The sequence below is a fragment of the Pinus tabuliformis genome, chromosome 6, assembly GCF_031772625.1.
Source record: "Pinus tabuliformis cultivar Carrire ecotype Pingquan chromosome 6, CPIR1, whole genome shotgun sequence".
Lineage (NCBI taxonomy): Eukaryota > Viridiplantae > Streptophyta > Pinopsida > Pinales > Pinaceae > Pinus > Pinus tabuliformis.
In genome coordinates, this window is record NC_142292.1 from 407,551,277 (window position 1) to 407,566,339 (window position 15,063).

General features: G+C 34.2%; 1 protein-coding gene across 1 annotated transcript in view; it reads right to left on the bottom strand.

The window, feature by feature from the left end:
- Positions 1–6,834: 6,834 nt before the first annotated feature.
- The window catches only part of LOC149259034 (clavaminate synthase-like protein At3g21360), a 185,336-nt gene continuing 177,107 nt past the window's right edge, over positions 6,835–15,063 (bottom strand). The window contains exon 3 of the mRNA XM_089417226.1: positions 6,835–7,450. Within this exon, the coding sequence (XP_089273352.1) occupies positions 7,087–7,450 (364 nt within the window). The 3' untranslated portion in view covers positions 6,835–7,086. The remainder of the gene's footprint in view (positions 7,451–15,063) is intronic.

Below are 15,063 nucleotides of genomic sequence, written 5' to 3' on the forward strand. Positions count from 1 at the left end.
CACAATCTGTGAACTTGGAGCCCAAGGGCTACCGTATATGTAAATCTCTATAAATTTTTAAAGTAAAATTTTTAGATCATATGATGAATCAGATTACCTAAGATAGCATGTATCAATATAATGTTCTTATCACCAACAAAGAAATAACAATTTTTTAAAACAATATTTAGCACAATATAGGATCACATGTAGCTAATGCATACCACAAATCAACAGAAGAAGAACACCATGAATTGAACCCCAAAGTATTTCTATTATGATAAAATAATGTTCCCAATAGAGCAGCAGCTCAATACCAACATGTAATAATTACATCATCCAAAGGTAGAAAATAAAAGCTAGATGGTTTTTTTATATAGACAAACCCCTCCAAGTGGAAAATAATGGCTAGTTGGTTTGATCCTCGTCAAAATAATATCGGCTGCTAAAAATAATTTGATCATCTTTTAATCTCCACTGTCGAATTTTTAATTTTGAAGAAAATTTCATTTTTCTTAAAACCCACTTTTAATTAATCCATTTCCTCAAAAAATTGACTTTGACTTAAACACCAAGGTCGACGAGCTCAAATTTTCTTAAAATATATGTTTTTCCCTTAGTGGGGAACCTCCAAAAATTGATTTTTTTTTTACCCACGAATTTTTTTATTATTTTCCACTTTGAGATAAATTAATTTCTCTATAATTATTTATGAATTTAAATTAATCAATTTTATGTCTTAGTATTTTAATTTTATTTAGGCAGAAAAATTAATTAATTGACACTAGAGAGGATTAATAATTTTTTCCACCCTCAAATATTTTAGCCATGATGTCTAAATATGAGAGACCATGCACTAAAATATTTTTTACATCAAAATATTACAATATCAACTCTTGAAAAGGGAAAACACATTTAGACTCATACCCTCAATAATTTACCCAGTTTTGCAACGCAATATGATCTAGTATAGACCAAGTGTATTTGTAATGAAAGAATTTAACTAAATGTGCTAAAATTATTCTCAAACACACTTTTAAAAAAAACTCAATATAGCACTAGGACTCACCTAAGACCTTGTCAATGAATTCCACCCTAGCTTTGGGGTTTAAATTAGAAGAAAAACTTTGTCGATTATCTGTGTTTGGAAACAGATAATTCAGTGAGGTTAAAGAACGTCCTAGGATGAAATCTTTTTCCAAAATTGAAGGTTTCCCCAAGTGTTATTACATATTTTAAACGATCATACTAGCATCATTTACAATATAACTTGTAGAAATTGGGTTTACAATGATAGAATAGTGTTGGTTGATGACTTTGAACTTTGAAAAAAATCATTTATGTCTTTGTATTTTGCTTCCTTGAATTGTTGACAAAGTGTAGTCAACAAGTCCCTAGACAATCATAAAGCCCGAGAATACAATTGGCATGACTTGTAAAAATTATCTTAATGAGGTGTCATGATGATCCATTAATGAGTTGTCAGTGTGATCTAGATCTAGATCTAGAAGATCTAGAATGGTCACTGGTGTATTATAAATTCTGATTTTGAGATAAATACAATAAAACATAAGGGCTTTAAGCATTTTTTGCCAATTCGCTTGTCTTGTCTCACTAATGTTAATTATTAACACATTGCACATGTAGCCCCTTTATCACTAGGTCAACCCTATTACATATACATTCTGATGTGCCCCCTTCATCACTAGTCTGACCCTATTACATATGCATTTACATAATACATGTACATTTAACCCCATATATGTCCCTCCTTAGGGTCATACCACATACATTTAACCCAATATAGGCCCCCATTGGGCTCATAACAGTTGTTAAATGAATATAACATGAAAGACTTTGGCCTTATGCATTACTTTTGGGGCATATAGGTTTGTTAGAGTGTAAGTGAAATCTTCCTCGGGAAGGGGAAACACACAATAGAGATTTAGAAGATATTTCAGATGCTACACTACAAATCCTTGGCCACTCATATGGTGAGAAATTTGAGTATCTACTAATTTAGATTATAATTTGGTAGATCCATCAAGTTTATAAAGAAATTAATTGATTCCCTTGTATATCTTGTGAATACCAATCCCATTATTTGTTTGCAAAAAATACTTTTATCCAATTTATTGTTGAACCTCGATAGACTCATTGAAATTTTTCCAAACATTTGTTCAAATATTTGAAAGCCATAATTCAATATGCCATGATCTATATACGAGATGGAGAACTACTAGTATATGGATTATTATATTCAAATTAAGAAAGAGATGAAAGCATAAGCAAGAGTACTTTAAATCATTACATCAACTCAGTGGAAGCAAATTATATGGCAGCAACATTAACATGTTGTGAGATCATTTGGCTTCAGAAAATGGTGGCGAATTTGACCAGTGAAATGTTAGATCCCACTATTGCGTATTATGACAATAAGAGTTGCATTAAGTTCTGCAATAGTATAGTGTTTCATGTCACTCTCGGGACATTGACACTTGACACCAATTCCTAAAAGTAAAACACAAAAGGGTGTTATTGTTCTTGATTATCTTCACTTATTTATAGGCCACTAACATTCTAACAAAACCCCTTCAAAAGGGGGAGTTTCAAATTTTAAGAGGGAAACTCAACTTAGTGGAGAACACCCTCCTCACAAAGAGGAAGTTATAGTTTTTGGTTTCCTTGAGTTGTTCTCCTAGGAAGAGGGCACATTAGTGTTGGAGATAATTCATTGTAGGATGGATGTGCCATGTGGAAGAGATTCCCTTACAACCCTATGACAGACCCTTACGCATATGATGCTTGGTATTTTCTATTATTTGACAATGTAAGGTTATCATATATTTTATGATAGTTAATGCAAATTCCTCTTACGTAATTATGACAACTTTATGACAAACTCCTTACATAGTGATGAGTCACAAAAGAAAGAATGTAAGCCTAGTTGCTCTAGTCATAGGTAGTGCACATTTCTTGGGAGAGATTCCTTCACATGTGGGACACTTACTTTGAGGTATATTATTAGCAATTAAGTATTGTAACAACTTTTCCCTTTTTTAACTTTTAGTAGATGAGGCGGGGTACAGTAATTGAGAGTTATATATCCATACATATGAGGTGTGTAAATAAAGAGTGAGTGTGAAAGCTTGAGAAAATCCATTATATTTCCTTTAGGGTATTATTGTATTATTCTTGTGTCGATGTGAAAACAATGATTGTTGTAACATAATTTCAACATATTGTCCTCTACATTCTTGAAATTGTTTGTGTAAATCAGATTTCATTTTTGCAATGTTGATCTCATCTCTTGATATGTTGTGTTTGAACTATTAAATTTTTCATCCAATGAAATTTTAAAGCTTAGATCGGTGTTCTAGTCTTTATGTTATAGTTGTAGGACAAATTCTTTTTGTATATTTGTGTATCATGTGAATGTGAAATTTCAACATAAGCAAGTTAAACATGATAGGCCACTCATACAAAAGATTAGAGACTAGCCAACACCATATCATGCATTATGAGTAAGAGAATGTAATGATGTTGTTCTTGAAATACATAGGTAGCATTATGACAATTTGCACCAAAACAACCATTTAATTAAATTTGGAGTAATCTTGGTTTAAGTCCCTTCAAAAGGTCAAAATCATTGTTTTCAAAGTGCAAAATTCATATTTTCAAAAACCAGTATTTCCAATTTTACACTTTCAAAACATAGATATTCACACCTTTGAATACTAAAGTCACAATTTTTTGGTCTAAATTCCCACTTGTTAGTCTAAACTTAATGAAACATTCATTAATAGTAGATTGTGTTGTCCATTAGCCTATTAGAAGATGCAAAACATCATGGTCAAAAGACAAAGTCAATGTATAATGAGCACTTTTAATAAGCATACCAAAGGAATTTGGTTGCTATGAACATTGATTTTCAATTATAGTAATTAATAGGTAAGTTAGACTCTAAAGGACTTTGATTATTGTGCCAAAATATGCAATGCAAATTTAAAGTGAAAAAGGATTTAACTTGTAAAACAATGTCTATAATGAAATAACAATTGCTAGTGAGTAACACATTTTGGTGACTGATAGTTTTCAATCTTTAAATCATTTCCATGGGGTTAAAAATGTGTTCCAGTTATCTCTTCAAACACATAAACAAACATCAATAACTAAATAATAGAGACAATAAATAAATAAGAATTATCTAATACTATAAATGGTATATTTTCCTTAGTAGTATTAGTGAGTTATCATGAAATAAACAATGTCTTGTATCTTCAAATTTAACAATATATAATGCCAAAAGTATATCACATTTTACTTGCTTAGTTGTATTGGTACTACAACGTACTCCCATCACTGACTTGATAATATCAGTTTCATTATCATCAAATTTTAGAACCACACTAATAACATGTATAGAAGTTTATGAAGTTGCTAACTAGCTAATCTGTAAGTCAATTCAATATATAGTAATGAATTTATCATCAAAATTAGGGAAATTTTGAGGTCTAAAATGGGTCTCCTAAAATTTCTAATAAAAATTTATGAGTGAGTCAGTCATTTTGTAGAAACAGAAATTTACAACCCACCTTACACTACAATTTATGTAACTATAATTAAGTTAAATAAAAAAATAATAATAATAAAAAAAACATATATTAATTTCACTATAAATTAAAATACTTTTGAGTGTATGAACTAATATTGTAGCACTAAGAGTACTTTTCATGATGGTTTAGAATTTCAAAGTAAAAATAAAAATAAGCGTGGTGTGATTAGAATCCATATTTAGATATGTAATTTTTTATTTTCATTCCTTTTTAATTCTAAATGTTTCCCTAAAGAGCTTGTAGCCTCAGGGAACTCAAGCTCCATACCTTTAATCATGTTTTATCAATATCATTTGCAATTTTTTCTTTTTCCCTTTTTTATACGAGTCTCTCAAGGTATATTCATTAATGTGAGTGTTTGAAGATGTTAAAGGATACACACATAGCTTAGGTATATTCATTAATGTGAGTATTTGAAGATGTTAAAGGATACACATACCCTAAGCCAGGGAAGGATTAAATTGCTGAGATTAAGCTATAGATTGAAGTAGTAGAGTTCATCCAAAGAACAAAGTTAAGTTAAACTATCAATTTTGGTATCAAAGCAAACTCTAAGTCTAAGAAAAATAATTATCTAGGACCAGATTCACTAAAGATACACATGTACCCTAAAACATGGAAGAATTCAACCACCAAGATTGAGCCCCAGATTTAAGTAGTAAAATTGATCTTGAAAAGTAAGATGAGTCGAACCATCAATTTGGCATCAAAGCAAAATCCAAGTCTAAGAAAGATAATTATCCTAAGCATGAATCAAATTTACCACCAAAATCATCACAAAGAATGTCTGTGATTAGCGAATGTTTAGATTTCCACTGATTGTGTTGATATCATTATCTATTTGTCTTCTTGAAAAATCAATATAAATTGTAAATAGAGTGTGCTTCATGTTTGCATGGCTCATAGATATTTTTATGATCTATAATACAACTTAGACGAATGTGAATAGAAGTTAATAATGCTTTTCCCACCATGATATTGTGTTCTTTGGCATTACTCCGTTCATTACAGAATTACCTTTGCACTGTATCAGTGTGCAAAATCATTCTTCTTAGAGTGCCTTTTGTATCATGTTGTCAAATCTCGTCCACGCAAGTTTCCATAAGATTTTCAACCAGGTGCAAAACAATTACTCCCAACTATTGTTGTATCTCCACAAAGGTTCTAATTTTGCACTTAGATTGATTGTGAATGAATGAAGTATCAACAGGCTTGTGTGAGAGACAACACAGCACCATACTATTTTTGGCTGGAATGGATTGGAAAACTAACATCAACAGTAGTCTTGTAAATTTATATTTAAGTATTTTTATTAAAAAGAATCTTGATTTATTGGTCATAAATTGCAATGGAGTTGTTTTTAAGTGAGACTTTTTTGAGTTTTCGGTGGATTTCTGGCTGGAATCGGGCAAAAAAAATTGTTGTCATATCTTGATTTGTGTTGTTTAAACCCCTTGGGGCACTTTGATTGTGCAGAGTTCACCCGCCGAACTTGTGATTTCAATGAATCCTTGCCAGATTTTAGACAAATTAAATCAAAAAATAAACTGGAAAAGTTTTCAAAAAATCTCACATATAGACAACATTGATTGCAATACCAATCTCATATTATCATCTTCAGATCATAACAGCACCACCTTTGCTGAAAAAAGTTAGCTTTAGATCACAACAGCTTTTGGAAGTCTCCAAACTACCTTTGCTGAAATAGGGTTGCCAAGAGGAAATTTAATTCAAATACCAATAAAAGTTATCAGAGAAGGTAGAACTTTTTTGGTCTTCTAGCTGGTTAGCTTGTCCTGTAGCAGAACGCCATCTGACAATCTAAGCCCGGGTATGACTTTTCAGGACATAGTCTGACTTGACTGAGGTCAGTTAATGTCCTATTATAGCCAAGCTAGCTCGGGTATGGTTCTTGTCTCAACTCACTGAGCTCTATTCGAATAGGATCTGTTACCCGTGTTAAAAAGGGTTGGTCCTACCGTCCAACCGCGTGAAGATGGAAAATTGTCAGCCTTGTTCCAGTAAAAAGAAAAAATGATTAGATTTTTCTTTTCCAAAGAAATAAGGTTAGCCCTTGACGTTTATTACAGAAAATTTAACGGAAGAACCCCCCACTCGCAAATGTGAGAGAATTTCTACCATATATACAAATTTAACAGCGAAAACATGGAAGATAGATGAGTTTAACTGCACAATAAGGATGTCATAAAGCTTTGCAAATTGGCATGCTCGTTGCATCTGCATGTGAACTATTTGCCGGCTCTACTATTAATTATGTTCATACGCACATAGAGAATAATAATATCCACAAACTGTTTTAGCCAGTTACTTACAGAGAGAAGCTATTACCCGACAAAGGATTCAAACGAGAGTCGAAATGCGGGACAGACTTACTCAGTAAATTTGCATCTGAATTATTTGCCGGCTCTGCTATTAATACTGTTCAGATGCACATAGAGTAGAATTATATCTAAAGTTGTTTTAGCTATAGCTATTTACAAAGAGAAGCCAATACCCGACGAGGGGGTTCAAACGAGCGTCGAGAATGCAGAGCAGCCAAGTTATCCAACAATAAAACATCACCTTTGCGCCAAGGGATGGCAACAGCTTCCTCGTCTAAAATTCGGAGACAAGCAAGAATGACATCTGTTGGCAAGGGTGTCCCATCTCCAAATGTGACCGCCTTCTCAGGATCATTCCGAGAATCTTTCCAGCCAGTAAAAGCACTCACCATGCTATTGAACCAGATCTTGCGGCCCCTTGATAAATCAACTTTTATCGCTGAAATTGGACCCATGATTGTTTTGACACCACCATCTTCAAGCCACTCTAACTTCGTACCAATTCTTGCTGCCCTGATTAACATGAAAAAAATGAAAATTATCATTTATTGTGCACTTAAATCTGATTATATGAATCATTCAAAAATCTCGTCAGAAGGCATAAAATCAGTGTACTTAAGGTGAAGTGGACAAATATTCTCGTTTTCTCGGCAATGAGTAGCAAACAAGACCTTTTAGCTTAGTTCATAACTGAACCAATAACCAGCTAGCTAATTTCAAATTCAAATTATCTCCACGAATGTGGACTGAAAAAAAGAAACTGGTGATTAAGATCTCGACTCATAATATTAAGTATTTTGTGCTTTCATTTGCTAGAAACCAGTTTACTGGACACGGTAAATAAAAATGTAAGTGAGGATGTGCTGCATCTTGCACCTTTATTTCTTTACCATTAACAAATGGTGATCTTTTACAGACACAAATACACGACGACATGAGTACATTATATTTGCAAGTGCTCCCAAAATCATAATGCATGAGGATGAAGATAAATGACATGAACTCACCTCTGGCTGCCAGAAATTATCTATATAGAATGTGCTTCAAGCAGTCTGTATTATTGTCTAGATTGAAATTAAGACTGGAAGCTAGTATAACGGAAATGCCATGCATTCCTTCAGTTATCAAGTTTCACATGTCCACGCTGGGTTTATAATCAGGTTGCAAGTGGATTTTTAATCTATTGGGCACTACAGCTACCTAGAAGAGGGATCACTTCTACAGAATATTCCGTTGGGGCCAGGCATGAGAGGCATTTTCTCAACTACCTAACTTAAAGAGTCGCTTTCGCATAATATTAAGTATACAGTATAGGGTGCCAGTTTATCCACTGTTAGAAGGTATGGAATAAGGAACCATTCTATAAGGTCCTCACAAGTCCCGATATCCTTGGATATGGTTTCAAGATTTGTAGGTTTGTAAAAATTAAACTTGACCAAAGTAACCATTCTGAGAGAGATGCACGGTGAGTTAGCAACACTGTTTCAGGAGGTTGAGAAATGAAAACTCGGGAAGTGTTAAATCTTTTAACAGAAGCCCAAATCCTAAGAAGAAAGAAATTATTTTAACATCCATGAAGCTAAAGATAGCCTATGGGACAGATTGTTTATTCATCTGCTTGATGTATTCAGCGCTTTTTCTGTGAAACTTCAAAATAACTGCACCCAGCTTTTCGACAAACCCCTCGCTAAATAGATTATCCCAAGAGCTAACTGCCAGCATATCTGCATAACTTTCCCTGTTGTCTTTGAAGGCCTCACATTCTAAAATGAAATGTTTTTTTGTTTCCACTTTTCCGGAAGAACAAAAAATGCACTCTTTCCTCCCACACTTCCTTTGGCCTTTTCCAGCAACCTGTTTCACAATGGAGTTGATGCAATAAGAATTTTGGCTCTCTAGGAGATATTGGCCTCTATGTATGCTTTTGGTTGATAACTATGAGTGGGATTAAACACTTTAATATAGTAATTTTTCTTTCTTCCTAGCTCCTTATCCCAAGTATGTTTGTGGAACTTTTTCATAACAAAAGCTTTTATCTCTTCGCTGTTTATGGGACACGCGTTCAAGCAAATACCCCATTTACTAAACCATTTGTTATTTTTCTACATCCAAGTTTTTTTGCTTTTGCACAATCTATCATTAAAGACAACATTAGGCCATCTACCCTCTTCCATTTGCTCAATTTTTTTTAAATACATTATCACTCGCACTATAGCAATTGCTTCAATAGGAGCAGTCCCTGTTTCATTTAACAAGATATCATAAGGAATTGCACTTTTAAACTCAAATTTGTTTGTAATCAAACGCTTCTGAATTTTCTCAATTTATCTCCACTGCATGTCGGATGTACTGCTAGCCCACCGTTCACAACCATAGAGAGTAACCGGAATCACTAGAAGCCCAAAAAGAGTTTGAGTGGCTTTTCAGTCCCATAACTCTACCTCTCTACACCTATTTTGAAAAGCATAAAATGCTTTCCAACCCCCCAAAGTTCTTTTATTTCTACAACCATTCCAGCTTAAGTTTTTGTTGAAGTCAATTCCAAGGTATTTGTAATCCGCAACTTCTTCCAGAATGTTGCCTTCAAAGTAGAACTTACGTTGCTTATGTTTTCTTTTCTTAGAGAAGACCACTACTTTCGTTTTGCTGATATTGACTTGAATCCCCACACTTCTACAAAAATGCTCAAGGGCTAGTAAGTGCTCTTGCAAACCAAGAGCCAATTTAGCAATCAGAATAAGGTCATATGCATACAAAAGAAGCCTTATAACAAACTTGCCCAAATAGATACCATCACCCCTTTGCGAAATTAACCACTCAAGCTTGTTGATATATAAACCAAAAAGGGTAGGAGACAATAGGCAACCTTGCTTGAACCCGATATCACCTCTAAAACTTTCAGAAATGCCTGCTGAAGTTCTAATTTTGACTTTCACCTCTTCATACAGTCTATGCACAGCTACTCTCAGATGTTTAGGAACCCCATGTTCCTCCATTTTGTGCCAAAGTTTATCCCTAGGTACCAAGTCAAACGCTTTTCTGAAATCAACAAAGCAACAAAAGACTTCTTCCTTTTTCTCCCGAACTTTTTCAATGATGTGCCTTAAAGTTATACAATGATCAACTGTGAAATGTTTAGGTCTAAAACTTGCTTGCCCTTTAGCACGCTCATCTCTTTCTTCTGCCCGCTTGCTACAATGATCAATTGTGGAATGTTTAGGTCTAAAACCTGCTTGCCCTTTAGCACGCTTATCTCTTTCTTCTGCCCACTTGCTAATTTTGTTTTCTAGCATGCTTCCAAATAGATTTGCAAACAAAGAGTTTATCATGATGGTCCTATAATTAGAAGGATTATTGACGTCACCACTCTTGAAAAGAGGTATTTCCAGACTAGTTGTTCAATTTGTGGGGAGCCCTTATTGAATGATGTTGTTGAATATTTTTGTAATGTAAGGTGCAAGACTCTTTGAGCCCCACTTTAGATATTTTGCTTGGAGTTCAGCTAAGTCTTTTGCTTTTCCAACACCCAACTTCTTGATACCCATCTCTACCTCTTGTACCGTGAAGAGTTCAGTATTAGTGTTGACCAAGGGGGAGGGTCAACCTTGGGAACCTGCTCATAGAGTTGTCTTGCATAGTCAAACCATTTACAAGCTGTAATATTATTTCCAATTTGTACCTTTTTCGGTTGGAGCTCCTTCCAAAATTATTTGGGATTATTTTTCCCAAGGAAGATTAGTTCTTCCCTCCTTGAAACCATGAAATCGACCTTTTTCTTGCTTAATAATTGCTTGTAAGCTTTGAGCTTTATGTTATCCTTGTGACTCTTTCAACATTCTCCTTGCCTTTTTGCATTCCTTGTCAAACCAAGCATTAACCGGAAAGCAATTTGTTTCAAACTTCTTAAATTTTGCTCTTTTGCACTTTGCAAGTGCGCATTGAATTAAATGTGTTAATTCATGACTATGAAGGCTGTGAATTGTAATTTTCTCCTTCTCAAAGAGCTTCTCTAGCATCATTTTGAAGGTATTACAATTTTCTAGGGTCAAAAGAATTCTGCCCTATGGGAAATTTTGTTGGACATGCTGAATTTTTGACTCTAATTGTTTCTTTCTAATCCAAGAGAAACATAAATAAATTGGTTTGTGATCTGATTTCAAATCCCATAGCTGATCTCCAATCAAAACTTCTTCCATTTTCTCACACAAACCATGCGAGCAAATTACATAATCTATCACACTTGCTCCATTGTAAGTATTGCAAGTGAAATTACCGGACTTTGCCCATCTAGTCAAGCCATTACAAATGACTAAATCAAAGGCCCCACATAGAGTAAGCAATTGTTCACCAAAGATTGCAGCCCTTGTCCTCTAAAATTCTTTCCCGCTGATGATTACTTTCTTCTGTAAGCAAAATAGGGTCACAATCATATTTACAACAAAGAATGTTAGCTTGCTCACTTGCAATCTTAGCATTGAAATCACCCACTATAAGGACTTCACCTAGCTGCGAATATGTTGCAATATAAAAATATCCTTTTCATTCATATTTTTTCATATAAAAAATAAGCAAAATAAGTAAGTATATAAAAATGTCAACTTAGCTGCAAAGCGGAAAAAGTTTAACATGGCCCCATTTTGACCAAGCAAAAAGGACCACAATGCTAGGATTTTCTCCATCCATGTTCTCCATTAATAACGGTGTCTCTCACTTCTTATTTTTGAGGATTTTCTATCTTCAACAATTCTATTTACCCTGGGTGTTTACTTCCTGAGGGTTGTCTCTTCACTTCCTATTTTTGACGATTTCTATCTTCAACAATTCTATTTACCCTTCTTCAACAATTCTATTTACCCTGGGAGTCTCTCACTTCCTATTTTTGAGGGTTGTCTATCTTCAACAATTCTATTTATAGACTTCTTATTTTTGAGGATTTTCTATCTTCAACAATTCTATTTACCCTAGGTGTGTCTCACTTCCTATTTTTGAGGGTTGTCTATGTTCAACAATTCTATTTATCGACTTCCTAATTTTGAGGATTTTCTATCTTCAACAATTCTATTACCCTCAGTGTCTCTCACTTCCTATTTTTGAGGATTTTCTATCTTCAACAATTCTATTTACCCTCGGTGTCTCTCACTGCCTATTTTTGAGGATTTTCTATCTTCAACAATTCTATTTACCCTCGGTGTCTCTCACTTCCTAGTTTTGAGGATTTTCTAGCTTCAACAATTCTATTTATAGACCAAAATTGACTAGTACATTAGTTATTAGTCATTGTAAGTCATTTTCCATTTAAAAAATGAATTGACCAATTCGCATATGTTTGCGTGTGTTCATCAAAAAGAGAAGTGTGCATTGGGTATGTTGGTGTGTGGTTGGTGGCCATCACATGGAGTGTGTTTGACCCGTTGCACTCGGATTGTCAAAGTTCCAAAGAAGCATAAATAACAACTTTTTCAACAAGGATCGGATCACATGTCAGCAATCCTTGTGTCATGGTCATCCCATTCTGCAAGTTATATATTGTAAACTATGTTGCCAGGAAACGTGGGTGCGGGGACGGGGACGGGGACGGGGACGGCATTTTTGGAAACAGGGTGCGTGGGTTCGTCGGGTAATATAATATAAATAATATTAAATTTTATAAATTATAAATTTATAATTAATAATATATATGAATTTGTATATTTTTTCAACTTTAAACAAGAAAACTTTGAGAATGTTGTGAGAAATTGGCAGATTTTGATACTTAATTTAGCCATTGTCCAAAATAGCCCTTCGCCATTTAACAGCATCAGCTGATTACAGCTTATGGCTGGTCTCAATCCTACTTTCTATTTGACCGAAAATGTTTGAACCTGTATGTGTGCATTTACAGTTTATAATTTGATGGTTTTGGCTCGGGAATGAATGTTTCATTCCAAATTGATTTACAAGAATCTGCAGGCTCAAATTACAGAGTAAGAGGTCTCTTTTCTAGTTTTGGTTTCGATGCCATATATTCTATGTTCTTGACATAAGTGACATATTTAGCTTTTAAATTGAGTTGTTACAATTGAATGTCCATCTGTATAGAGAAGGGAATATTTATTATATGTTTTGCCAGCTCAATGTTACGTGTCGATGGAAAACGTTGCAATTAAACTTGCTAATATGCTCCAAGGAGCCTTAAAAATTAGATGGTGGCTACGTTCCGTTCCACAAAGCTCATCGTTGGAACAGAGAAAACGGGTCTACAGACCTGGATTTTTGGTTTTAAGTAATCACGAACACCTATGGCATTAGGGATATTGTAGTAGTGACTGCTAGTGGGCAATTGCGATCCACTTACAATGAAAGTGTAATGCAGCTTAATGTAGTTGAGCCCCTGTGGGTGTTCACTGTTCAAATGTGTAATATAAATTATAATGCACCTATATTTTTCACACGCGGGTCTTGTGAAACTTTTTCATGGAATAATAAAATTGAAAACAAAAACTTGTAAATACCACTGCCGTTGAAGCTGCTCTGTCCACTGTTGCTGAAGCTGCCCACTGCCCACCGCTGCTAAAGCTGCCCACTGCCTCTGGAAATCGTAAACAGGGACGGCTCAAGCCTCAACTAAATGGAAAAAACTTAAAAGTTAAATGAAATCAGTAATCAGTGATCACGGTGTTTGTTCTTCTGGTATGTCGCAGTGCTCTGCCGCCAAGAATAATCACATATCACGGTATCAGACTATCAGATAGTTGCTTGTGTAAAGAGTTAAAGTCTTAAAGATTTAGGGTTTTTTAAGTTTTTTACCTTTGTTATAAGTTATTTTTTAAATTTCAATAAAAAAAAAGTTATTCGAAAATTAAATTTTTAATATAGTTTTTTTATGAAGAACCCAAAGAACCCAACTCGAAGAACCCGAAGAACCCAAAGAACCCAACCCGAAGAACCCGAAGAACCCAAGAACCCAAGCACCCGAAGAACCCAAGAACCCGTTAAAGGAAAAGAACCCAATTTTTTTTTTTGAAGAACCCGGTTCTTCATGGAAGAACCCAGTTCTTCTGGGTTCGTCTAGGAAGAACCCGTACCCGAATCCGGTACTTGGGTGCGGGAACCTGGGACGGGTTCGAGAACCCCACCCTCGGGTGCAGGTACCCGTGCAACACAGATTGTAAATGATCTTTAGTAAAACCATGAGTCTATATAACAACCTAGGTAAGCCTATAATTTGATGATGAATTCTATTCTAGGAGGATTTTTAGCCTCACTGATTACCTATGTTTTCTGACACAGCTAATTAGAAGAGTTTTACCCCTCGAGCTTAAACCCCAAAAGCTAGGGTGAAATTTATTGTCGAATTATTAGGTGAGTCATAATGTGTTAGTCTAGCCTATTGTAAAAGTGGTTTGGTAATAGTTTAAGCTAATTGGCTAAATTATTTTATTACAAATCACTTGATTTACTAGATCATTTTGAGTCGAAGAGGAATTATGTGTCTTGGGGGTCTAAGACATATGTGTATTCCTTCTTTGAGTCTTGTAAAAGAAAAATCATATGTATTAGAGGGTTGGAAAAATAATTAATCCCCTCAAGTGTAAATTAATTAATTTTTTTGGCAAAATAAAATTAAATCTTAAGCTAGAAAATTAATTAATTAAAGTCAAAATTAAATTGTCTAGGAAAATTTCGTGGGTCTTCAAAGAAACAATTTTTAAAGGTCTTCCATCAAGAGAATATTGTATTTTTCAAGAAAATTTGGACCCTTGAACCTTGGTGGTTAAGTCAAAGTCAAATTTTTAAGGAAATTAACTATAAATAATTAATTTTGAGTTAATTAAAATAGAATTAAATGATAAATTCGAAAATTCCTCAAAAGTAAGAAATCAAGGGCCAAGATTAAAAGATCTTGAAGTATTTATCAACGACCAAGATTATTTTGATAATGGTCAAAGAAACTAGCTGTTATTTTTCCATTTAGAGGATTTATCTATAAATTATAAAAGAGTCATTTGAGTCTCTAGTCATCTTGATCTCTGGCTAGAATCGTTGTTGAAGCATTGTGTAAACTATTGTCTCGCTAAGAACTATTCTTTCTATCATAATAAAAGATTTTGGGGTGCAATTCAAGGTGTTCTTACTTATTGATTTGT